General features: G+C 38.6%; 1 protein-coding gene across 1 annotated transcript; it reads left to right on the top strand.

Moving 5' to 3' along the window:
* Positions 1–351: 351 nt before the first annotated feature.
* txnrd2.2 (thioredoxin reductase 2, tandem duplicate 2) lies at positions 352–26,318 on the top strand. Its single transcript, XM_023958707.2, has 17 exons — positions 352–495; positions 937–1,002; positions 1,093–1,149; positions 1,226–1,370; positions 2,151–2,225; positions 3,767–3,845; positions 4,919–4,981; positions 5,069–5,139; positions 10,209–10,228; positions 10,486–10,577; positions 10,665–10,839; positions 17,842–17,978; positions 20,324–20,419; positions 21,265–21,357; positions 22,858–22,929; positions 23,859–23,956; positions 24,184–26,318. The coding sequence occupies exons 1-17, from the start codon at positions 420–422 to the stop codon at positions 24,305–24,307; spliced, it is 1,539 nt and encodes a 512-aa protein (XP_023814475.1). The 5' UTR covers positions 352–419; the 3' UTR covers positions 24,308–26,318.
* The last annotated feature ends 680 nt before the right edge of the window (positions 26,319–26,998 follow it).

Below are 26,998 nucleotides of genomic sequence, written 5' to 3'. Positions count from 1 at the left end.
ATGCTATTGAAGGACCCCAAACTTCCACCTGTTCCGGGTGTGTTCCGCTGTTTTGCCCGCAAATTATGCTTAATTTGATTAGTCGAATTTCAATGGTTTATATATTTTTGTCTTTTGATTTAAATTTGGAGTACAAGAACAAGTTAGGTTTGTTAATTGAGTTAAACAACAACAACAACAACAACTATTGTGGCCAAAGCCATTTAGGCAAAAATGTTTGATTATTTAATGTTTTATGTTTGATTATTGCAGTGTTGTTTAAATTTCCCCAATTATTTAAGAAACTTTTTTCAAATTAGTCAGAAAACCGCGTAAGTAAAATTAATTGCATTTATTTGTTTAGCAGCAATTTGTTGTATTTCTTTTAAGGCAACTCAAAAGCCACCCTGATCAAAACGGGGTCCTTTCATAATAACAACATGGCTGCCCTCTGTAGAGGCAGTCATCGATGGAAAAAGATAAATTCTTTTCACGTTTTAAAAAGAAATCTAACAGGTAACCTTTTTTTTTTTGAATGTATGTTTTCACATTTGTGTCTGCTTTTTAAAACTATCAGCATATCCTAAGGCAAACTTTATAACATCTTCTAATTCATTGTTATCTCCAAAAACACGGTTTCTAGCTAATGTAAAAGTTGAATTTTCTATTATTTTGACTTTTTTGAAACATTTCAGGGCGAATGACTTTTTTAAAAACGTGCTGAAAAAGCACAAATGTCCTGATAACTACAGTTTTGTTGGTCAGCCTAAAGAAAGAATGGTTTGCTAAGTCTTGACATTTTTCTCCACTCACTGTGGGTGTAAAAAAACTAAGCCAAGAGAACCCGCTTTTCTAGCTACTGCTATTTGCCTGCTTTGTAGCTTTATGCTAACGCCTCGCTGTAGTCCCATTACAGTAAAGTGACGATACTCTGAAGTTGTTCGATTTTTGTCGCAGGGAAGCATGACTATGACCTGGTGGTTATTGGTGGTGGTTCGGGGGGGCTTGCGTGCTCAAAAGAAGGTAATGCCAATATTAGTTAGAACAAATTCAGACTAGGCAAGACTAACGGGATGATTACTGATATCATGCTATAACTGCGTGTTGTTACAGCGGCTCAGCTGGGACAGAAAGTTGCTGTTTTAGATTATGTGGATCCTTCTGCAAAAGGTAAACAAACTTCTATGCATTTTATACAAAACAAAAAGAAAGAAAGAAATCTACCCTGAATGTTTTTTTTTTTCAGGTACCAAGTGGGGTCTTGGTGGTACATGTGTCAACGTGGGCTGTATCCCTAAAAAGCTCATGCATCAGGCTGCTCTGCTTGGAACTGCGGTCAAAGATGCGCAGAGATATGGCTGGCAGATATCAGGGACAGTCTCCCATGACTGGTAAGTCAAAGCAAAGCTGAACTCCTCTGTGGTAAAGGTTAAAAGTCAAGCATAAATATATCTGATTTATGACATTCTCTCATAATTTGTTTTTTTTTTCTCTTTATAAAAAAAGATTACTTGACTAGTGTGTTATAAACCTTCATACAAAATGTTATACACATCTCATTAGAAAAATAAAATACATCAATAATTTAAAGCAGTTTTGTCATTGAAAAGAAAAATAAGATTAAAACACCCAAAAGCTAATACAGTAATTGCTTTATTCTAAAACTCTTAACACTTAAATTCTTTTCAAAAGTTTTAAATTGCTTCTTTAATTAAAGGAAACAGAGAAAAAGCAAATGCTTTATTAAGTAATTTATTATTATTTTTTTAAATTTAATTAGTTGTAATAATAGAAAAGATCAATTATTGCATATTTCTAGATCTTTTTTGTTATTACACCAAGAATTATTTTTGGGCTGCATTTGACCTTGTAGTTTGCCGCAGAGAATAGTAGCTGAACAGCGCCATCTAGTGTTGAAACATTGAAAACATTGCAATGATCATTGTCTTTGTCTTATTGTTCTTTTCTGAGCTTTTTAAAAAGAAAATTAAAAAAAATGTTTTAACAAGTTAATTTTACTTAATGTATATCTTAAAATATCAACTCTTTTTCAGTTTATATGTATTTAAACAAATAAAATGAAACGTGCTTTAATTATTTAGAAATCGCTGTAGTTTTACATCTACTGTAGCTGTACATCCTGAATTCTTGGTTTGTTGTTATTCTTTTAGGGCCACCATGGCAGAAGCTGTTCAAAACTATGTTAAGTCTTTGAATTGGGGCCACAGAGTCCAGCTTCAGGACAAGTGAGTCACTATTGATATTCTTTTTATTACCATGTCACCAGTGTCTTGTTATAGTAATGATTATTGCAGTTCCCTAATATAAATATTCAAATCAACAAAACAACGTCCTGGGTAACAGGCAGTAAATTACCAAGTCTATTCTAAGTTGAACAGTTGAAACCCACTGTTGAGGTTTTTAAAAAGAAGTTAAAGACTCATCTATTTAACTCAGCTTTTCAATAGATCTTATATGTGGTATCTTTACTCTTATATTTTATATGCTATTTTATCACATATTTATTTGTGTAATGCCTTTCAGTCCTTTTATCTCTTAACTTATTCTAATTTATAATTTAGACTTTTTTATGCCCTAAATCATCTTATTTTATTTTAATTAATATATTCATATTTTACCTGTATTTATATTTTAACTTTTTTATTTTATTACTTTTACATTTTAGACTGTTTACGAGTGTTTTCTCACCCTTGGCTGGGGTGTTCGTGTTCAGGCTCCAAGAGATTTTGGCCATGCTTGTCCTCTGGCATCTCTTGTTCCGGCTCCTCCGGGCTGCCGGGCCTGGTGTGCCCGTGTTGGGTGCACTGGGCCTGGGGGTTGGGGGTCTCTGGGGCGGGGGGTGCTGGGGATGAGTTGTGCTTGTGCTGCAGATGCTGACACCCCGGCCAACAGGAGGACAGGGCGGACGGCGCCTTCTGGGTTCTCTTTTCTTAAGCTCTGTCATTTCTCTTTTACTTGTGCTTGTTTTTGTGTATTTTATCATGAGGGGCTTATTTAATTATTTTATTACATGTGTGGGGATTGGTTTTATTGTATTTTTGTTTGTTTTTTATGGAAAGCACCTTGAGCTGTCTGTCTGACATGAAAGGTGCTTTATAAATAAAATTAATTTGAATTTGAATTTAAGTTACTAAATTACCAAGTTGCTTCTCAGAAATATAAACTGAGAGAAACAAACTGACAAACTTTAACCATAAGTAATTAATAGACTGTATTTAGAAAGTCCAGGTATGTATTTTAAAAAAAAAGTGAACAGTTTAAAGGGCTTTAACGCCTACAAGGCAAGTGTTCTGTAGTACTCATAGACAAACTGCTGTCCATCTTGTCAGCATGCAGATGTACAAGGCCACAAATTGAATCCCTGCCACAGCCGCTCTGTTAAATAATTACTCACTTAAATTTATCTATGCAAGATCATTCACTGCGCTTCAGAAAGTTAATAAAATGCTTGAATGAATTGTTTTTCATTCTGTCTACATCAATTTCACATGCAACTAATAAGATAAAAAAGATATGTGCAGTGTGCGATGATGCAAATGCCAAAATGGTGTGAACAAAACCATGAAATCATTTAGACAGCTTCTTATTTTCATCTTTAATAGTGGGGCTTGTCAAAACAGAGGTCAATTCATACAAAACATAAACCAATAAGATCTTAATTTACAGTAGGAAAATTTGCATAAATGGATGGTTAATTTACACATAATGATAAAAAACATTTACCGTTTTAAAATGCTTGCAATGTCTTTTTTGCTGTGTTTTGCAGAAAAGTGACATATCTGAACCTCAAAGGAACTTTGGTGGACAAACACACGATTAGAGGCTTATCAAAAGCAGGAAAAGAGGTGAGCTACTTACACTCATAAAAACACGAGGACTCTCATTTAAACATGAAGTAGAGCGTGAGTATTTTAAACATAGTCCAAAAATATTCTTTGCCCAGTTTACAGTTATCTACAGTTTTGCCTCCTGCAGCCTCAGCCTGTACATGCAAAAATAAAAACAGAAATTTAAAAACGAGGACAAATGATGATTAAACCTCCTGGAATTGAAATTGGAGATTTAGAATTTTAATTAAGATTTTCATACATTAAGTGCCCTTTTTCTGTAGTACAATGCATCAGTTGCACTCAATTATAGACTTATAATTTTCCAAAAAAAAACTTTTTATTGCTGGAAATAAACCATTTCATTTCCAATTTTTTTGATTGCCTGAAAATAAACAATTTCCATATCCAATTTTTTTATTTTATTTTATTTTATAGTTTTCATTTCCTTTTTTGCTAGGTATACCCCCCCAATGTGGTTAGTTCAAATAAACAGTTGCATTTTTTTTAAACTTTCATTAAACCATTTAATTTACCTAAAATATTTTTGATAGCTTAAAATGAACCATGTTTATTTTCAGAAATTGTTTGAATTTTTGAAAAAATAATCATTTCCATTTCCCAAATTATTTTTGATTGATTTGAAATAAACTCTTCCTTTTCCAATTCCTTTCATTGCTTGAAATGAACCATTTTCATTTCCATTTTATGTAATTGTTCAAAAAGACCATTTCCATTTGCATTTTCAAACATACATATTTGAAACAAATTTTTCATAAATCATCTTCTGATTGTAAAGATGATAAAACAAAAAACACCTATAACTTGTATCTAATAGTTTTAGGGGATTTATTTGTTGTTGTTTTTTTTTAGTGACTTCATTGTGTCAAATAAATTGTTCATTTGAATCTTTTCTCATCAGCACAGTGAAATTGTAGTTATATTTAAATCAAAACCCTTTAACACTGTTAAAAATATTAAACTGTTCAGAAGTATTTCTGTTTTTTGTCACCCCTTTTAGTGCAGAATGTTCTTGTCACCTTTTGATTTAATATTTTGAAGAATTTTGTTCCTTTTCTCATTTCCTGCAGACGATCCTCACCGCCAAGAATATTGTGCTCGCCACAGGTGGACGACCAAAGTATCCCTCAAATGTAAATATCACTGTTATCCTGAATCCTCTCACATTTCTATTTTGGATGAATGGACAGCTTTTCTTACAGCTTAACATTTCCTTCCAGGTCCCTGGAGCTATGGAGCACGGCATCACCAGTGATGACATCTTCTGGCTGAAAAAGTCCCCCGGAAAAACGTAGGCTGTTGTCCCTGTCACGGTCCGCACGCATGAACGCGCTGACTTCAAGTATTACAGCATGTGAACTTTTCTGTAACTCATTGGTCTTATCCTTAAGTGAAAATGTACAAAATAGAAATAAGACAAAAGGTCACCTCACTCCTCCAATAATTATGTGACCTTTAATTTTGAGATTGCAACCTTCAGTTCTCTCTGCAAAGGAAGCAAAGCCTTTGTATTTTCTGCACACTGCCTTGCTCGCTGACACGGCACATCCCGCTGTCATGCAGCGCGATCATTCATCAGAGATGTGCAGCTTGTTTTTCTCCCTTCCTGTCAGCCTGTCCTCGCCTCATGGTTCAGATTAGCAGCGTGCATCCCGGCCTCGGCCGAACAAGCCCTTTAATCCAACCATTTGGTTGCTGTCATCACCTGGTTAATTTGTCCTTCCCTGATGTTTCCTCTTGGCACGTCACGCAGATGGTGACTAGCAGTGGTGTTGTACCTGGGCTGTCGTGGTTATGTGCTCGGTGGTGATGGATAAACGGAAATAACTGTTTAGATGTCTAAGCTCCTGAGTGAGAGCAGATTATTTGCCGCTGCTGACACGGACTTGTTTCTGACTTTTTTTTCCGTTTCTCATAATTCTATATTTGTTATAGTTTATGCGTATCTGCAAATTATTTATTTCCTTCTTTTAAAAGGTGTTTATCCATGTTTGTTACTGCAATTTCTCAACACTTGATGGAAAAAGAAAAAGTGATCAATAATTATTAAGGAAACATTTAATTCATCTGACACATTGTTCAAAAAACATAATTTTGAAAAAACAGAAACCATCTACATGGAAGGATGACCGTGATATTAACATTTGAGGAGTTCTTTTGTTGTCCACCTGTGGAGAGCACAACGTTCTTGGATCGGCTGCAGGAAATGAGAAACGGATAAAATCCCCAAATAATAAAACTAATTAGATTGAAATGGGGGCTAGCCTACCGGATGACATAGACAAAATCCTACACAGTTTAATTAGTTTCCTAATGGTGTATTAAAGGGTTTTGAATTTTAAATATAATTGATATTTCTCCAGAGTTATTGACACAGTGAAGTCACAAAATCAACACTACTTACAAAAAGAAAAATAAATCTGTTAAAAAGTTATCCTCTGAGAGTGAAAAACTTCTAAATTGTTATTTGCTTACATAGAGCTTATGTTGTTTTATCTATTACATCAAATATTTACCAAAATATCAAAAAATTTGACAAAATAATTAAATTGGGATGAATTTCTTACATTTCATTTCTTTTTTTCCTTTTTTATTTGTTCCCTGTTTGCTCACATAGCACATGGGTTTCTCCTGGCTCAGCTATTTCTACATTCATTCAGATACTGTAACAATCCACGTATTTTTAAAATTTTTCTTTTATTAATGTAAGGGATAAAGTCAGAATAGCCAAGACTCTTTTTTTTGCTGATATTTAGCCCTTTTCCAGGTACTTTCCATCAGCGCTCACTCCTATATGGTTGAAAATACAGTACATCCTGGGCTTACTACGTACTCATTCCAACTCAGCAAGTACTTAAAGGATCCTAAAAAAATGACACATACGTCCTCAAATAAACAGTGAAGACTTAAAGGTAAACTGCTGAGAAACTTTTTACCCTTCAGCTCTCCTTATCAAGGGTAGAAAAAAGGAGTAGGAGAAGAAATACAAGAATCAGGATATATCTGACTTCAGGAACTGCTTCTCATTTATGACCCTAAAGCAAATCTATTTTTAGGTAATTACTTAAATTAAACAATTGATACACAAAATATAAAATAAAAATATAGTTTTTATTTTTATAAAACAGTTCCAAAAGCTAAAACGTTTTTTATTATGCACACCTAAAAATTCTTTCTAACACGATCCTTAAAATCCCATCCCAATCATGGTCCACTTGATCTAAGATAAAAGCCTTCCCAGTGGTCTATTTTTTATGATTATGCCGTTTTTGAAGCCAAAACCCCAAAACTTCTGTCCTTTTCTAGGACGTAGTTTCTGCAGAGCGGGATTAGTTCATTAGAAAATCACCTCGGATTTGTGGGCAGGACCATTGGCATGGAGCAAGCCTTCCTCCACTTCCTGTTACCCAATCTGCTTACACTCTCGCTAGCTTGCAGCTCCTCACAGTTCCAACCTAACGTTACGAGTACAACTAAAATTACGAGCTAAGTCGGAGCTATCCAGCCGTACAGTTTAGAGCCAGATGTCAGCTCAAAAGAGGAAAACAAAGACGGGCATGGATCTAGTCGTCTACAAGCAGATGGATTGAATGGAGCAGAGCAGGGAGCTTATGGCTTGCACAAAATATTTTCAAAGTCACAAATAAGCTCTTTATCAAACTGTATTTTTTCATCCACCCCTAAATGACAGCAATTTGAATAAAAGAATATTCAGTAATGCAATTTTAAGCTTAATTTTCTTTACACAGTTCAACAGAAAATAGCGGCAATATTATAAACATTATTTTAATCGGATTGGGTCTTTAAAAAGTGGACATCTGTTTATAGTTCAGGTGTGTATTTGTGCCACATTTGAGTGGATTAATAAAGTAGATTTAAAAAACTTTAATCTTTTAGATTTTTTATTTTTTTTCACAATAAAATGTCCCTAAGGTAGTGTTTCCTTTCCCTTTATCACTTCCCTTAAATGAGAATTGAGAAAAGTAAGATTTAGGACTGAAACGTAGGCTTGGGATTCATCCCTGAACTTACTAAACCTTCTGGTGTTGTTTCTCAAAATCAGTGAAAGGTTAGAATTCAGTTTTTAAACAGTAAAAAGGGTTAAAAGTTGTATGCAGGTTTAAATAATTCAAGAGTGCTGCTAGCATTCCCATGAGCACATCTCCGCCACGATAAAACTGTTTTCCCGAATATATTTCTGCTTGAAGTAATTGATTTTAATCAAGCTTTAGATGAGCAGCACTGTCCTTACAGGTGAATGGCTCTCTTTATCCATGACATCTATCGTCCTATAGGTCATATATTAAACACTAATTCAATGCTGCATCATTTTCCTCAATAAGTCAAAGTAGCTATTAACATTTGTGAAAGATATTTGAAGATTCAAAAAATGATGGGAAATTGGGCGCCTGTAACTTCAACTCTCGCTCACGTAACAACAACAAGTTCATCTGAGTTATCCACAAGACACGGCTTGATGTCAGGAAGTCCTTTGATGTCAGAGCGCGCTGTTTAGTGGGCCGTCCAGCTCACTTAAGAGAGATGTTATGTGTTGTTTCAGCTTCGGCTGGCTAAGTTGTTGCGCTGTCATTCTCTGATCTGTGCCGGTGAGGTCTTCCGGGAGGGACGGACAAGTTTCCAATGAACCTCCAACAGACTCGGCCTCAGGCTTAAAGTCTGGAAGGAAGCACAGAAACTGTAGAAACTGACCAATGAGCTGGTGGTACAAAGAGAGCATTTAACAGAGAAGTCCATTTAAATCATCAATCTATGAGCAAAAGTTGAATGATTGAATGAATAAACCATTTTCTATGGGTGACGTCACTCATTCTGTCCAGTTCCCATACACAGTCACTGGTCTAACATCTTTGAAATGAAGGAATGCAAAGACAAAAGAACATAATGAAAGCAGAACTTCAAGAAAGTTCCCTTCTAAAACATTTCAGCTTTTGATAAAATATGTGTTTCTAATGTTAAAATGTACATTCTAAAATAGTATAGCAATAAGCTGTAAATTTTCTGTAACGTAGTCGGTGCTTTTGCACAGATGTAATCTTACATCCAAGATTTAGCTTTTTCATTTTTATGTTTTGCACTTAAAAAAAAACTTGAAGACTTTGGGATTTACTGTATTTTATTCCTGTCAAAATATGATCTTAGCTTGCCAGACCTGCTGTCTTTATCTTCAGTTAATATCATTCTGACATGGCTTTGAATCCCCCTCAGTGGCAGGCCCAGCTTGCAGCAGCAGCTGTCCTGCGTTTGGTGCAAAACACCTGTTTTTGCGCTTCGCATGCATCGCAATCGCTTACCGCCCCGAGTAAATCTCACGCCAAAAGCCGGAAGTATCAAAGTCTCATCTCTTGTCTGAACTTGGAATTGCAGAATCAAGTATCAGAACCCCAGTCAGGTGTTTTTATTTGTGCTCCACCAGCTTTTCAAGTGGTGCCCAAGGTTAAGAAGCGCTCAGAGACGGTTTAAAGTGAAGCCAGTAAGACCTTGGCCACGCTTTCCTCATGCTGTTGCTTTAGTGATAGGAAACAAGCTTGAAGAACTCAAAAGTGTTGGATGGGTCCCTGCCGGAGTTTGATTGGGAAGTCTTGTGTTGCAGAAATTTCTTGCACACAAGAGCCAAGCAGGCTGGTTTTTCAGTTTTGGAAACATTTGCTTATTTATTTTCCATGAGTATTATGTTCTTGTGGTCAACAGCATTTTAGCAAGTATTCCATTGTATTTTTGAATGGTGAAACTGGAGAGTAAAAAGCTTCTGAGCTGTGTTGTCTTTGAGTTTGAAGACCAGCATGAAAGATGAACACGGCGAGTTTGGGGAAGGGTCACACTTTCCCAGCGAAGAAGGATTAGAATCAAGCTGAAGCTCCTCACCTAATCTTTTTTAAGCCACTTCACAATATGCGATAAGTGGAACGGTGCATTGTACTGACATAAGGAAAACGCCTCTAGAAAGGCTGCATGTGCAACAGCAGGATGTGCTGCTCAGAGCTGTCACCGGTGGGAAGAACGTCTGCAGGTGACAGGCATCACTCAGCAGGCTGATGTGTGGACTTGAAGCTTGAACATGGCACAGCCCATCCGCAGGGATTACTCTAAATGCCAGCAATTAACCCTGTGAAGCAGCACAACCTATGGCTGATGAAGATTGGCCCAGACCACACACACATAGTCTTCCACTTTGCATTTCCTTTACACCTCTTAACCGCTGAGGTCACGCAGTTTTTGGAGTTCATCACCTCTTTAATTCAGAAATTTGAAATGAACACACTCAGGATTTGCTCTGTTTAAACGATGAAAAGTATCTCTTACCGTTGACTCATCTAAGTGCTTCTCCTTTGTGTTTTGCAGACTTGTTGTTGGAGCCAGTTGTATCCTTTGCCTGAGGGCTTGGAAATGTTGTCACTTTATCAGGTCTGTTGGGCAGAAGAGAACAAACTAGCTATTAAGACTGATATAAAAAAATGTCAGGATCATTTCACCAGTAAGGGGTTTCAAATATTTTTTTTCTTTTTGTTTCATGTGGTGTTATTTTGGCACGAGAACATATGTGGAGCATTTTTGTAGTTTATACATTTGATTCACTCCATTTAAGTTCATCTGTAATCCTCAGCCTGTTCTCATTCAGATGTGGCTCTAGAGTGTGCAGGCTTCCTCACAGGCATTGGCCTGGACACCACAGTGATGGTTCGCACCATCGCCCTCCGGGGTTTCGATCAGGTACTGCCCTCTGACCTCCCATCTGTTGATCATTGGACATTTATTAGAAGGGATTTCCCATCACAATCTGTCTGTGTGTTTCTGCAGCAAATGGCAGGTTTAGTGACAGACCACCTGGAGTCCTATGGAACCAGGTTTGAGTGGAAGTCTGTCCCTACAAGAGTGGAAAAGCTCTCCTCTGGAGCTCTGAAGGTGACGTGGACCAACACCCAGACGGGCTGTGAGCACAGCGACACCTTTGACTCTTTATTGTGGGCAGTCGGTAAGTTACATTACTTCAAAATTGTGTTTTTAACATGTTCTTGTGGCATTTTTGTCATGGTGAAGGATGTATATAAAGAAAATCAAGCTTAAAATTGCATTTCTGAGTATTTCTTTATTCAAACCGTGGGAGGGCCGCAAGCTCCCTGCTCCAAGGGAGCACAACAGGGAGGGGAAGGGGGGCGGGGATGCTCCGTAGCAAAGATCCCGCCCACAACTCGGAGGTAAATTTCTAAAGCACTACTGCCGATCTGCAGAAACTCTGTCCTAGAAAATAAAACAGGTTTTTTGATTTTGTCTTACAATGGCATAATCGTAAATAAAAGATCAATGGGAACGCTTTGAAAAGAAATCAAGAGATGATCAGAGTGGGACATTTTTTAACCTGGCTTTTAGCCAATTTTTTATTACTTTTATTTATTTATTTATTTAATTATTTATGCATATGTATGTATTTATTTATTTATTATTTATCTATTTTATCTTGTTTTATGAACTTAAACTAGATTTTTAACATGTTATTTTAATTTACCTTATTTCAATGTTTTATTGTTTTTATCAATATGTTTACTTTTTCATTCTCATTTTTATTTTCATTTTTATTTCCAGTGCTTCCTCAGTTGGGACCCCTCCCTCTGGGTCGGCTGCTGTTCAGCCGCTGCAGCTCTGGATGGGGATCTGCATCACAGCTTAGCTGTGGTGGAGCGGTCCCCACCTGTGATGCTGCATTTGGCTGTCTATGCAGCTGTTCACAGAGAGGGAGGTTCCAGTTATTAGCCTTTCCAACATCTTGTTTTCGTGCTCAGCCTATTTCTCATTGTCTTTCCCCATCAGTTAGGGGGTGGAAGGTGTGAAAGGAGTGGGGGGCTGTGTGTTGGTACGGGGAGGGGGGCCCTATTTTTTAAAAAATTTTTTGCTTGTTTATTTTAATCTTCATGCTTGTTTTTATATTTCGTTTTGTTTTAATGTAAAGCACTTTGTGTTATACTTATATATGAAAAGTGCTTTATAAATAAAGTTTTGATTTGATTTGATTTGACTTTAACTGGCTGAAGGCTGAGTCTAAAATTTTGGCTGCAAAAACTGTCAGGCTCTGGGATTGAACTTCACGGATGGAGACCCAACTTGACTACTACATCACTTACACTTTTGGTTTTTATATCAAATATTATGCCTGTTTTACATCAGCTTTTCCATTTAGCCATTTTGCTGTCATTTTTATCTAAGGTCACTAACAATCAAGAGTAATGTGGCATAAAGTGTTTTGCACATGCAGACAAGGATTTTGACCAATAGAGAGGTACTTGGAGCTGCAGTCACTTCGAGTGACCGATTGGGCGCCTTTCAACTGTAAAAATGGATTTGGGGCAGCCATGGGGCATATTAGAAGATTGCAAGTTCGGTTCCCACCTTGCCAGCCGATGTGTCAAAGTGCCCTTGGGCAAGGCGCTGAGCCCCACATTACTCATGAACCCCACATAGGTCCTGGTGGTTAGAGGTTGGCACCAGTGTTAGGCAGCGGTCAATGTGTGTGGGAATATGCACTACAAAAACAGACCCCTTAGAAATGATTCATTTTTTTTAATCTTATTTCGTTTACATTAGAAAAAAAAATCTGCTAATTGGCTGAGAAAAAAATGTCTTACCAAGAATTTTTATTTTAGAAAAAAAGCTCTAGACACATTTTCTCAACCTAAGATTATTTTGTTGTTAAAAAGCCAGAAAAGAAATAAGATAATTTCTCTTGAAAAAAGGGTGTTTTTACTTTCTTGAGGTTCAGTTTTTGCATTGTGTGTGAATTAGACTGTGACTGTAGAGCACACTGGACTTTAAAGGTAGAAAAGTGCTAGTGAGTATACACTATTTACAATTTTTACTGTAAAACTGGATATGAGTTTAGAAACAAACGAAAACTTGATTTGTGGCTTGCAACAAGTGATCTTCCAGAATCTCCACCTTTGAAGGTGTTTGGTGCATGTATCCTCTTTCTTTAGACTAGGTTTTTAGGGGCACTATGCTAAAAATAAATGAACAATTTGGATGTGATCCACAAAAGCTATAAATGTGGCAGGATTTCTAGCGGTTTGTGGTTTCTTTCCATTATTACAGCACTCTAGCAAGCACAAATGTCTTTACTTTTGGCTCTGATATTGGTATAGATGTCTTGTCTCCCCTCGTTGCCACTGAGTTCCATGAATCCCCAATAGAGTGCAGTGTCAGCAAATGCAGATGAATCGAGGCTGAAAACAAAGTAATAAAGTGTGAGTGATGAGAAAGCAGAGGGGAAATGTTAATGGCCTGGCTCTCTGGTTGAAGAAGGGCAGAAGGGTGCAGGATGCACCCAGGCGCAGGTCATCACGCCACCCTCTTTGTTCTCCCCTCTCTGCTCCTTCCTGCTGGTGCCAGCCCAGCGGAAACCAACATCACATCTGTCACTGCCATCCCTGCCAGCTCCCCGCTGCCATCCCCAGCTCCTGCCCCCCCCTCTGTCATCGCTCCAGCGTTGATCTGCTTCGTTTTTGTTATTTTTTGCACTTGTAACAAAGGCAGGAATCTCCACCAGAGTCAGACTATTTTTTATTTTTTCAAATCTACTGTGTACATGTGTTTCCATAAGGAGCACTCTTTGTTTCTCATCACCTGAGGTGATGCTCATCTGTGCCTGAACATACTCTTGAGAGTAATGGCATGGCATTGACCTTTAACCCTGACAGGTTTCTTAACATTATATTGAAAATCTGTCCTAAATCACTTAAAAAATAAATGTGTTTGTTTTGCTGGGTATAACTTGCTTAGTTAGGCTGGTGAGATATGTGATTATTTTTTATTTTAATTTTAAAAAGGGCTCAAATGTTTGTTATTTTTACCACTAACAACTCTTAAAGAGCACTGTAGACCCGTATCAGTACTATGAACAGCAGCACAGAAAAGAGAAGCGTCACTCAGACTTGATCCGCAGTGGAGTCAAAAACAAACATGGAGGAGAATCGGATTGTTGTCCTTCTGAAATGTATGACCATTTTCTTATTTGCATTGAGAAAATAATGAAAAGATCTTCCTCTTTACTTTTATTTTATTTTATCTTTCCCCCTCCTGGGACTAATATGGGAAGTCTAGCTGAAAGCGGCCCTCATTTTGATGCAGCTCCTGCAGTAGATGGTGGAGCTCACTGTACTGCCAGAGTCTCTGAATATCCCATGAACCCAGACATGGAGACGTTATTACCGATGCTTTCATGGAACTCTTTCAAATAAATGCATCTGATCTCTTAACATCGTCCATATCTTCCATGCATTGTAAATACACTCACAGACAATGCTTCCATGTAGCAATGAGGCTGAAAACGCGTCTAGAGCATCAAGTTTACAAGCACTTTTTTGGCAGGCGTCGAGCAACAAATTGAATGCATGAATCACGTATTAAAGTGTGACTTCTACCCCAGTGCAACTTCTATAAGATTTTTTTCCTGCATTTTTTTGGCTGCTACGACTTCTCCTAAGCAACTCGTAGCACAAAAAAATGGTAGTTTTATATCATTTGTTCTTATTTCTATCACCTTTAAAGAAAGCATTAAATTCACGCGTCACAGTTTCCTCAGCGCCGGACTAAAATGCGACATCATTGTAAAGGCTCCATGCATGGAAGAGGCGGCTTTTTTCCCAGACAGTTTAGTGAGAACCAGTAACAATGCGGCGCTCTGCTCTTTGATGTCTGGATGTAGAAGTTATGAGCTACAAGGCCACTTCCCTTCACTGCCGCCCCACACGGCGGGCCAGGCAGGGTCCCAGGCCTCTGTGGAGTTATTAAAGGCCAGAGGGGACCAGTGGACGGGATCACCACTGTGTGCCACATCCTTCTCAATGGCTCTGCCTCCCTCCACCTTTCCCCTGCTCCTTCCTGAAGGCCCGGCCGCTCCCCTGTCCAGGTGTGGCTGTAGGAACGGAGCAGGAAACAGAACATTTCCAAGCTTCCTGTGTGTGTCTCTGACAGTGAGCACATCAGTCTCCATGCTCGGCTCGAGGATGTCATTTACAGACATTTCCTCCTTTTATCAGAGGACATTTGGCGATCTGTTGAATACAAGCGGAAATCTTCAGGGCTAGGAAAGCGCCGCTTGTGTGGAGGTGTTTTTCAAACGATCATTTGGGACTGGCTTCAAAAGCAAAACCTTCCAATAGACTGTACTCAGGAGATGGAATATAGTCATTTCCATTGCTTTGTAGAAGGCTATATAGTAAGCCTTTTTTAATGGTCATCACAAAGTTAGGCAGATGTTTTCTTTTTATTCCATCTTTAAAATAACAGATAAGGAAGTTTAAGTGCTGAAAGGGGCTCATCCACAGTTTAGATATGTAGATTTAATCACCAAAGAATATGATTGGTTTGTGTCAGTAATGAGACACTTCCTGTACTGGAAAAACTTTTAGAGCAGATTTTTCTGTAAAGAACTATCATTTTCCAAACTAAAGATTTTACAAATGTCAAAATAACATAACTTTTACATGTGATACAATAAAAACTGGGAACTTTTAAAGAAATAAACATATTTTTGAATTGAAACTCATTGTTTTAACACAGCAAGATTCAGCGGTCAAAGTAATGGAAGCCTGTTAAGTTTGTCTCTCTTCAGTGTTTTTGACCACATTTCCTTTGTACTGCTTTAGTTTTATTCCGCTTATATCCTCTTAAGCACAGAATTATTTATTTACGTGGAACCTCAAAGGTATTTCCCTAGACGCAACAAGAGTTTAATTCTATTTCTTTATCTCTTTTTCATCTAAAAATCTTTTTTGGCTTGAAACGCAACACGCCACTGTCTGGCAGAGTTTGTGATCCGTTCCCTGAAACGAAAACAAGCTTGCGCCACATTTACTCTCCCTTTTGTCTCTGCTCATAGGTTTGATTAGATAAGCTGCCCGCTCTTATTTCAACTTGTGGAGGTTTGTTGTGGCTGTTTAGCAAAGCATTCTGGGGGCTTCCTCTTAATGTCACAACATGCTTTCTTCAGATTGGCTCCCTTCATCACGTCTGTGAGTGCGTCCAGCCAAGCTTCTTATCGGCCGGCTGGCCGGCCCGCTGCCGTGTCCAAACCACACAATGGAGCTCTGCAGCCGAGCCACAACTTCAACTGCAAACAAACCCCTTTTGTTGCTTTGGCAAGACCAGAATTTCTGTTTTGAGGTTAGGTTTGTTAGCTGGTAAAGTTTATGAGAATTGTTAAAGATCAACGTGGGACAAAAAAAAAACAACCATTAAAGTCCCTCTCCGATCATCTTTTGATCTATAGTAAAAGCAATTCCAGTGGTCTTTTCAGCAGAACTGTGTCGTTTTTAGCTAAGATTTTCTAGGACACGTTTTCTGTAAAGTGGCAGTTCATTAGAAATTTGCCCTTTAAGCTCTGGACGGGACCAAAGTAAGAACCCCACTGTTTCCCATCATCAATCTGTTTATTCTCTCTCCCGCTAGCTTACAGCCCCTTACAACCTCAGCCTAACATTACCGGTGCAACAAAGATGTCGAGCAAAACCGGAGCTATTCAGCCACACAGTTTTGAGCCAGATGTCAGCTTGGATGAGGAAAATAAAGACGTGCATGGATCTAGTTATCTAGAAGTGGATGCATCAAAATGGAGCGGAGCAGGGAGCTTGTGACCCGCCAATTGTATTTTTTTTTTACATCACAGCTCCAATCTTTTTCAAATGACATTTTTGTGTCAACTCCTGATTCACAACTATTTGAGTGAAGAAATACTCAAATAGTTGTTTTATGTGTCCTCCATCATGAAAAAACAGCCACAAGAACGTGTTAAATACACCAAAATGGCAATGTTTATTGTAGTGGGTCTTTAAGCACGTAAACACAACCCCTATGAAAAACTGTTTTTTACATACTAAATTAATGACTTTACCTAAATGTTCCTTTGGATTGTGTTCTACATTTATAAAGGTACTGAGCTGCAAACATGAATATTGAGTAAGTAACCTCTGAAAAAGATAATATGAATATAATTGTAGTTTTTGCAAAAAAAATAAAATTTACTTATTAAAATGAAAATATTCAACGCTATGGATTTATTTTTGCAAATAAGATGACAATGACTTAAGAGGACAATAATAGCAGTGATAATAATTAACAAAAGAATAGGTGTATGCAGATAAACAACAGTCATATTTCTTTAGTTTACACAAAATAAGCTGGAGAGAAGAACATGTGCTGCAGTGTTTTGGTCTCACAAGACAGGAAAATATTTAGACGTCCTACTTTGGGGAATTAGTCAAGGTTACCTTACTTCCCCTCGGCTTGTTCTCCCTGCTCTGTCCCAAGCAGCCACACACACTGTGGAGAATAATACGGTGCCCTGTGGCCCCCCCAAAAAGCCTGCAGAAAGAGGGGAGGACGTTGTTCTCCGGCTCCAGTCAGGAAAAAGGGTCTCGGAGGTTTGTTATTTTTGCTGCCCGATAGCATCTACACGGAGTTACCTCCATGCCGGGTGTTTATTATGCAACTCGGGCAGGTTGTACGGAGCTGTGTTGAGAATGGTGGGGAGGGCGAAGCGTTTGCTTCAGGCTCCATCACTATGGAGGCTTGGTGTCGACAGCATCAGTCAGCCATTCCCCCGGAAGTGGCTGAGCGTGGAGCGCGGTGTGTCCCGTGGGCCTGCTGGGATTCCTGTTCCCAGCTGCTCATCATCTGGTGGAGCTCTGGCCTTCAGGTGGCCACATGTTGTTTTTGTTGTTCACTAACCATCAGCTGGAATCCAGTGAAGACATTTCTGACAGAGTGGCCTTCAGTAGTCACATTCGGTCAAAAATCTTTCCTGTGCTTTTGCAGAAATTAAATTTGTTTACCTGTAAGTTTGTGTATTATTTTTTTTGTATGGATTTTAAGAAACGATTGTTATTTAGGAAGAGGTGATCAGATGGCAGAGTTACAGCCTGGCCTGTTTGCACTCTCTCATGTTTTCCATCACCAATTCTTCCTGATCCTTTGTTTTTTTTTGCAGGTCGAGCTCCTGAAACTAAAGCTCTGGGTCTCGATAAGCTTGGAGTGCAAATCAGCAAAGAAACGGGCAAAATAATTGTAGGCCCTGATGAATCCTCCTCATTACCAAACATCTATGCTTTTGGTGACATCGGTGAGGTGAGCAGCCTGTTGGCCCACTGATGAAACTCACCTACTAGGAAGGACTTTAGATAATTATTGGTGGTAATTTAAATGCTCATTGGTTAATGCTCATTGTATTGACTGTTAAAGACCCACTCTGATGTGTTTTTGGTGTTTTTAACTGGCATTTTTCCGATGACGGAAGACATACCAGTGAAGAAAATTAAGCTCACACATCAATTTCAGAGTATTTCTGATGAGAATTGCTGTTGAAAAAGAGTGTATTTGTGATTGTGCATTTTGCAGTACAATAGCAAATTTGGCATTTGGGCACAAAATGCTTTTACTGAGGCATCATATTGGTCAGTTTAAAACTTGAACAATCTTTTTTTTCCTCATATGTTATCGCCCCTTTGTGATTTTTTTCCCCCTAGAGTTAGACACGTTTGCCTGTCGGGCCGTAACACTTGCAATAAATAAAAAACATCATGAAAAAAATTAGGATTATCAAGAGCATGTTAAGAAAAGGTATGTGAGAATAACTGTTTATCTCTCTTGTAGCCAGCAGGTACTTCCTACTTGGAACGCGGGGTGGGGGTCACTCAGTCCAGTTCTCTTATGTAGTCAATAGTTAAAGTCTAAAGCATTTGTCTTCTATTGTTCTTTAGATTCTTCTGAGGTAAAAAAATGTTAGTAAAGGTTATGAGATTCTACTGTCTGAAATGAGTGAAGAAACACCTAAATCAAAGATTTATAGAAAAGGCATTTTCTGAAGTCATTTTGCATTGGTTGGCCCCCTCCCCCCTCATGATCAACTTAATCTTTCCGAGTGAGACACCATTGAAGCATCTTCTTAGCACCTGGCTCCATGTTCACACTAGTTAAGCCGGCTGTTTAAGTGTTACCATGGTTGTTTTTTTTTTGTTTTCTTCTTTTCCACCATTCCAGCTGTCTGCTTCTCAGTTGTAACACACAAGCACACACTTGCAAAGCATTTATGAGATTGACAACTTGCTTTGATGACTCACAATACTTCTCAATCCATCAACTTTTTCAAACAGCCAGGAAGTGATTTTTCCCTAAAAACCCAGAGGGATGATATCCGTCTCTAATTTGTCTGCTTTTTCAGCCCCCCAAAAAAGCTGCCGCTGTATTGATGCATGGCGTGTAAGCAGTTACGCACACATGTGGAGGTGCAGGAGATGTTTTTAGTCAACAGGATGTGTGCCATTCTACCAGACTGTAGTCATTCCTTTAGAATTGCCCTGCAGCCCCACTGTTTCCTGAACTCTTCAGTGCATGCATGTCTCAGTGATTGACGGCTGGCAAACATCCAGGACAGTGAATTTCAGAAACTCTGAAAAAAGTTTGTAGCACTCAAACGTTTTGCACATTCTCTGTTTGTTACTCTCCAAATCATCCACAATGTACATGTTTTTACACATTATTGAAAGGAATTTTTGACTAATTTAGATATTGTAAAAATAAGAACACGTAAATAAATCTCTCATTTCTTGTAGACTCTGTCAAACGGGTTTGGATTTAACAATTTGGAGTTTTCTATAAAAATTTTTTACAAAGTATGGGCGTAGCTTAGACAAAACTTAATAAAATTTTGACTTAATATTTTCCGACTGGATTCTTTCAACTGCAAAATTTCCTTGGAAACTCCTGTTCAGAAAGTCTCCTTTAAAGTTTCCTGGAAAGTTATAATAAAACATTTTAACCAATTTTTAAGTGTTCCCAGTTATCCCCTAATTATGATTATGCAGTTTTAGCCAAAATAAAAAGAAAACAGGAGTTCTTTAGGGGGACTTGCCGAGTGTAGCTTCTATGTCACAAATACGCTCTTTTTTTAACTCCTGATTCACAGCAATTTCAATGAAGAAATACAAATCAATTTATAAGCTTAATTTTTTTTTATATCCATCATCAGAAAAATGTTACAAGAACATGTTAAAAACACCATTTTCACCTGAGTGGGTTTTTAAAGCTTGTGAAGAAAAACAGCAAAGTTAGCAAAACATGACTAAAAGACTGAAAACCTACGTTCTAATAGCTGAAAGTTTTTTATTTCCAACTGTGAGTTTGTGGAATCTGTGCTTTTTTTGCTTAAATTCTGGGACATGTTGAACCAAACACCAGCCATTTTACAAGAGTCTCGTCAGTAGCCATGAAAACATGGTGACAGCTGTTACGTCCACAAGAGTTGTTATCTTTACTTTCAGTTCAGGTTTAGGTGTCAAAAATGAATTAAAAGGACCGTAAACTATTTTCAAGGGTTCTTTATGGTCTCCCTTCTACCAAGGGAGGCATTGTTACAGGATGACTAATAAAAAAAAAAATCATGCAAACTGTATTTTTTTTGTAAATGTTTTTAGGGTCGTCCTGAGTTGACTCCAACAGCTATTAAAGCAGGAAGGCTCCTCGCCCACAGACTGGCTGGTCGGAGCTCTGAGCTCATGAACTATGACAATGTAAGGCACTCAGGCTCTCGCCCTCCAAGGGTGATACACTCCCTCCATCTCTCCACAGCTTACATCCCTGCGGCTTTCCCTGCTTATTGTTTTAAGCCTCATTTGAGACAAAAATATGGCCGTTTCTACTGTTGTTTGGTCGGACTCTCCTCTGCCCAAACCCTCATCCCGCTGCAAGTCTTTCCTTAGGATGATTCACGTCATAATATGCCAGTACTTTCCAAAATATCATCCATCTTCATCAGTTTTTTAAATTCATCCTGCCACTACTTTAATTAAAAATGTATTATGGTTGTTAGCAAAATTAACTTAATTAACAAAATTAAAGATGTGAGTGGAGTTTGTGTATTTGATCCCTCGTTTTTTTTTATTATTTTTTTTTTAATGCGGCAAATTTTCTATATGATGCGTTTGGAAAAGAAGAAAATCTCTTAAAATGCTTATTTCAAAGGTAAAATGACTTTTCACTGATGCCTAAACTGCAAAAAAACTGAATCTTAAGAAAGTAAACAGATCCTTATTTCAGGAAAGAAAATTTAATTTTCTGTCTCGTAGAAAAATATTCTTATCAAGAAAGTTTTTTAATTGCAAAATAATCCTGAATAGTCTTAGTGAGTAGTCTTAGAGACTACAATTTTTTTCCTATTTTATTATTTTCTTACTTCACTCTTGTTTTTTTTTTTTTAATTTTTAGTAATTTTTCTAACCCCATTGGCAGATTTTTTTCCTTTTTATTTAAAGAAAATCTGCCTTCATGGTAAGAATTTTTGATTTATTTCTTAGCGACATGGTTTTGCACCTTTTGAAAAACCAAGAATGTTTCTTTTTATTTCTAAATATGACAGGTTGCCACCACAGTTTTCACACCTTTGGAGTACGGCTGCGTTGGTCTGTCTGAGGAGGAGGCTGAGAAGAGACACGGAAAAGACGGCATTGAGGTGAGTTTGGATGCTGAGAGTTGCACCCTTTTGTCTGTTTGTTGATCGTGGGAGAACCTGTGGTAGTGCCTGAGTGTGGTGATCGCTGGTGTAGACAGGTCCCCAAAATATTGGGTTCCCACTTCAGTATCAAGCCAGATTTCCTCTTTGCGTCTTGTTCATACGTTATTTTATGTTCCATTTTGTCGTGTCTGGGTCTGTGTGTTTTACTTCTCTGTGTGTGTGAAGGTCTTTGTTTTTACTTTTTAAGTTGAAAAATGTTTTTATTATGTACAGTATAGCACTTTGTGTTACAAGTGCATTTTAAATAAAGTTAGATTTTTAAACAGTTTGATTTTGCCTTTATATCTCAAAAATTAAATTCAAATGATTTGACATTTGTATTTAATGTAGGAAAACTACCACTTTGCTCTTCCTACTGAGATACTGTAGGCTCAAGACAGACAGGATATGATATTTAATTCAAGATGATAAAGATTAAAGAATATACAATATGATTTTTATTATACCACACAGTAGAACTCACAAAATGCAACATGAGGTCAGTATAGGAGGAAAAAAGCCAGAAAACAAATCAAGAAAGTATAAAAAAAGTTTTCATTTTGTAAAAACTACTTTTTTAATAGGTTTTGTAAAAATGTGTAATAGAATAAAACCAATAGTTTTGCCTATAGAAATGAGATTTTCTGATAAAACTTCACATGGACTGGAAGTGCATTTTATTATATAAAGTAGACTTGTAAGCTCCTATTGTAAAAACTCTGTTCTCAGACTGACGAACAAAGTCTGGCAATCATGATGTCAGTGTTTATATCCTTGCAAAAGACAAAAAAGAAAAAGTGGTGTTCCACAACAGCTATGTAAACATTGACACACTGACACAATGCTCTAGCAAAGGGCTGGGTCTTTTACCTGTGGCAGATGCAGCAACACCTGCAGGAGAGCGTGGATAAATGTTATGGCCGGCGAGCCGAGGCTCCTGCCTCTGAGTGACAGGCGAGCAGGAGGTCTGATTGAGGTGTGGGGGGGTGATGACAGGCTTGCTGAGATCTGAGGAGGAGCTGCAGGACGGACCAGCCTCTTGACAGCTGCAATGCCCTCACAGCCTGTGCGAGCACGTCCGCTCGCAGAGTAAAACACACGACACGCTCTTCTCCGTCAAGACTTTGAAACTAAATCTGTACCAGAAGAGCCGCATCAGACTGGCTGCTTCAAGTTTTTGGACAGATAGAAGCTGCGTGGAAGAATTAGTGCTAATGAGGCCTTTATTTATTTTTGTAAATATTTGATGTGTTTGTAAAAAAATTTATTCAACAAAAAATTCATTTTTAACTCAAAGCTATCTACTCCAAAAGTTTTAGGACAGTGGTCATCCTCTTTTTTTTGTTTGTTTGTTTTTGTTTTATGTGGAAGTAAAGTAAAAATAACTGACTTGAACACAATTCTCATGAAAAGTGAGATTTTGTCAACAGTTAAATAATTCATTGTGTGTATGTGTAGGTTTACCATGCCTTCTACAAACCCCTGGAGTTCACGGTCGCACAGCGAGATTCCTCCCAGTGTTACATCAAAGTAAGTCCACAGTTGTTAAATTGAAACCTCAAACTTTATGGGGTATATTTAATCTTAACTATATATAACCATTCATATCAGACTTGAAATACACATTTCTGAGTCTCCCTTTTTTTTAACATGATCCAAACTTTCCTTAAAATCCTATTGTATAGGATAAAAATAGGATTAAATAGGATTTTAAAATCCTATTGTATCGGTTTTTAAGGTCCATGTTTTCTGCCCTGTAGTTCATCATCCCTCCACTAGAGGCAGTAGAAGGGCTTTTTCTAATCATTTCAAAATGGATGCCTGCAAGAAATCTTAAAAACACTTGACAAGGAAGGTTTAGCTACCTTTCCGAGCTTCATCTATTGTTAGTCAATTTTTTTAAATGAGTACTTGCTGTATTAATAAAAATACAAAATTAGTTAAAAATTCTTCGTAATACAGTTACACCATGGTAAAAATGTGTGGATCAAATTTGAGACAGTGGGTAAATAAGGGGCTTCTTTCGTTGACACTCATGTCAATATTTTTACTTCTTAACCCTGGAGAACCCACAAATTTGGCCCTCTGTTGTTTTTTTTTAAATAATTATTTTTTTTTATTTTTTACTTTTTTATTTTTTGGCTGTTGTTAATTGCTTCTTCCTAAAATGAACAAACAAAAACCATATTTGTTTAACTTCATAAGCCCTTAAGAAAAGTGTTGTTGGGTTCTGCAGGGTTGGACTAACATTGTTGTGAGCAAAAACTTACCAAATTAGCCAACGTCTCATAAAAAATGATATCACAAAAGAATTTTGTTGATTTCATCAAAGGGTTTCAAAAACATCTTAATTCCAAATAAATGTAACTTTTTTAGTCAATTCCTTGATGTATTGGGCTAAATAAAGTTTATTATAATCTGTTTTATTTTTTTAATAAAGGGGCTTTTTTTCCCATCAGGTGATATGTGAGCGTGCCGGACATCAGAAGATTTTGGGTCTACATTTTCTTGGTCCAAATGCAGGAGAGGTCCTTCAGGGTTTTTCTTTGGCACTTCAGTAAGTTAAATGAATCCTCGGTGGTGCAAGTGGCTTCAAAACCATCTTAAAATTCTGAATTCTGAACAGTTTATGTGCTCGGTTTCCCACTGTACATCAATGCGTTCATTCCTTTCTTAATGAGGCAGAACTTAAATCATCAGAATATTTAGAGATGTAATGAAGCGATGGATTTTAGGAAAAGCACTGTGGTTGAGCACGTCTTGAAAAGCGTGTTTGTGTCGTAGGTGTGGAGCAACATATCGCCAGTTGATGCAGACGGTCGGAATCCACCCGACGTCTGCTGAGGAGCTGGTGAAGATCAACATCACGAAGCGCTCGGGCTTGGATCCCACTGTCACCGGCTGCTGAGGTTAAGCACCTCGGCCTCTGAACACACGGCGGGCACACAGGAGCGATGGCTAAACGAGCCGCTCCTGTTTTCTCCTTTCAGCTCTCCAACTCTCTGGTACCTGCAGATTAGATCACAGATGCAGGCCGTCACGCGGGCGTGTCACGTGATAAGTAGCTCTGTTGTTGTCCGGCATGTGCCCTGAAATAGAGCAACTAGATCAGGTTAGCATAAGCCTCGGCGCAGAGCGAGGGACTTTCAAATAAACACACTCATTAATCAGGATTAAAAACCTACGTTCGGGATTCTGTTGAAACCGCACTAGAAACATAGACTGGGTCTGAACCTTCTTCTGAATATATATATTCTGCAAATATTGTTGTTTCTCTGGCTGTACTTCCTGTCCATTAGTCTTGGAGGTGACACATACCATACGCTCCCCCCCAGAATGACACTGATGGATGGCCCCAGGGCCGTCGCCGCAGCGACACCGCTCCATTTCCCATGGACACACACAAATAGTCAGCAAGGCTCCTGTCAGTCAGCCAGCAGGGACCTGGGCCAGGGAGCCCCCAGCTTGTTTTGGACCTAGCAGTCCCCCATCCTTTTCCTCCCATGCCCTCCTCCATCCACATGGAGAGAATACAGTGGACTTGCTAATATGCGCTGTCAAAAGCTGTTCAGATGCCACATCCCAGAGACACACAACTGTATCCAATTTATAATGCTGCCAGAGCTTTATCACCCCTGCACTACCACGTGTCACCTAAAGAGGGCACTGCTGCCCTCAATTTCTCCCCACTTTTTTTATAACGCAGGAGAACAAAATTAAAAAGTCTATGTATAAAACATAGGCTTCAGTGCAGTCAGGTTGCACATCTAATCCCTATAATCCCTTTATAAAATGTGAGCGTCTGTAGCTGGAAAGCAGAGTGGCGTTATTGGTGCCAAACTGATAAGGGTTATCTGGTGTATATTTACAAGGATGGCAGGTTAGTCTTCAAGAGTCATCACCCTTGAAGATAAAGCCAGTTTGTTTATATCAATAAAGCATTAATGGACCTCCAGTTTGCCAACCTGTTGTCCGTATCCGACATCTTGGGTTTATTAGGTCGCTGGCGAGGGGGGCGGGGCCTGTCAATAAGGAGGATTCCAGCAGAAACTGCACGATTCCGCAGTTTATTTTTATTTGAAGCATAATCTGCCCAGTCTGATTAATGATTATGACGAGAGGAGTGACAGCGTGCCAGGAGATGGAGAGATGAAAAAGAGACTGAGAGCTACCAGGTTTATTTGGACCTGGGCCTGGGGAGGGAGCCGGGTTTCAGCCACGCTCAGGGAGGGACGGGGGGATTCCTGTGTGCTCTGTTCAGGGCCAAGGTGCTGACTGAAGGACCCTGACCTCCGCTCAGCAGGAACAGCTTGACTCTATCACTTGGAGCACAGAGGGCTCATATGCCACGGCACTGCAGGGGCCGCCGGGTGGGGGCGAGGGGGTGACTCCAGGTGGACAAGGAGGGTATCATGAACCAAGGAGCAGACAGAACCACCAACCGACACTGCAGGGCGGAGCTCAGGAAAACTGAGTCTAATTCTGTGCTTAACAAGCCACTTCAGAGTCCTGGAGGCAGCCTGAGTCTCCATGAGGGAAATCATGGGGACTGTCAGTGTCAGTGTGGTCTGTTTGCCTCTTTGCCCCCTCTCCCCCATCACTCCATCCCACTTGTTTACTTCACAAGGTAGACATCTTTTATGAAAATACTGAGAAACATTCACCGAACCTGTTAGCCCTAACCATGAGCACCAGTTGGAAGGAGAGGAGGTCGGGGGTCAACTTTCAGGGCAGCCAGCTAATGATGACCTGAACTCAAACCCAGAACTGGGGAGTGCAGGTTTGATGTCACCTGGCTGCAAACGTCAGGAGATGTAAATAGAGACATGTATTTGTCAATAAAGCCTTGTGATACATAATTTATATGTAAAGAAATGACGTGTTGAGATACAGTATTGCCATTAAAGAAATTGCTTTCACCGATTGAGTCTTTTTATACTTTTATACTGGTTTTATTTAAACAGAAAACTATGAAATGGAGTCAACTAACCTGACTGCCGTTTGTGTGTTTGAACGCAATTGTTACTTACCTAGATAGTTGTCAGAAATGCTGTAGAGCAGGTCAGTATACTGTACTCTGAGAGACATGCCTCAGTTTTGTTTCTTTAGTCTTTCAGGAGCAAATCTGTAGTCTTTTTGGGAAGCTGTTCTCCGAGCCTTTTTGAAGACATTTCAAGGTTTTATATTTAGCAGTTCATAGACAACTATAATAATATTAATCGCCAACGGCAGTTCGGTTAAAACAGCTCTCCAGCAAGAACAGATAAAAGACATGACATTTAAAAACAGTGTGCGAACAACAAATAAAATAATCAACGAATTAAAAGGTGATTATGAGACTCTGTTAACACATTCTTTTGGGTGTGTGTTCTTTTTTTTCTTTAGAAACAAAGGGTCCTCTAGAAACCAACATAAAGTTATTTAACGTTCAATAAAAACGTTATAGTTTTCACAAAAGAGCTCCTTGTCACCCATAGCTCTGTTTACATGCTCTTCTGTTAGCTTACAGCCCCTCACAACCCACCTAACAAATGGTGAGCAGTATTGGAGCTATGCATCCGTACAGTTCTGATCCAGATGCCAGCTCAGATGAGACACC

This window comes from Oryzias latipes, chromosome 9, assembly GCF_053564925.1.
Source record: "Oryzias latipes strain Hd-rR chromosome 9, Olatipes_Hd-rR_3.1".
In the NCBI taxonomy this organism is placed as follows: domain Eukaryota; kingdom Metazoa; phylum Chordata; class Actinopteri; order Beloniformes; family Adrianichthyidae; genus Oryzias; species Oryzias latipes.
The sequence above is the reverse complement of the archived record's forward strand: the minus strand, read 5'-3'. Positions and strand labels throughout refer to the sequence as shown.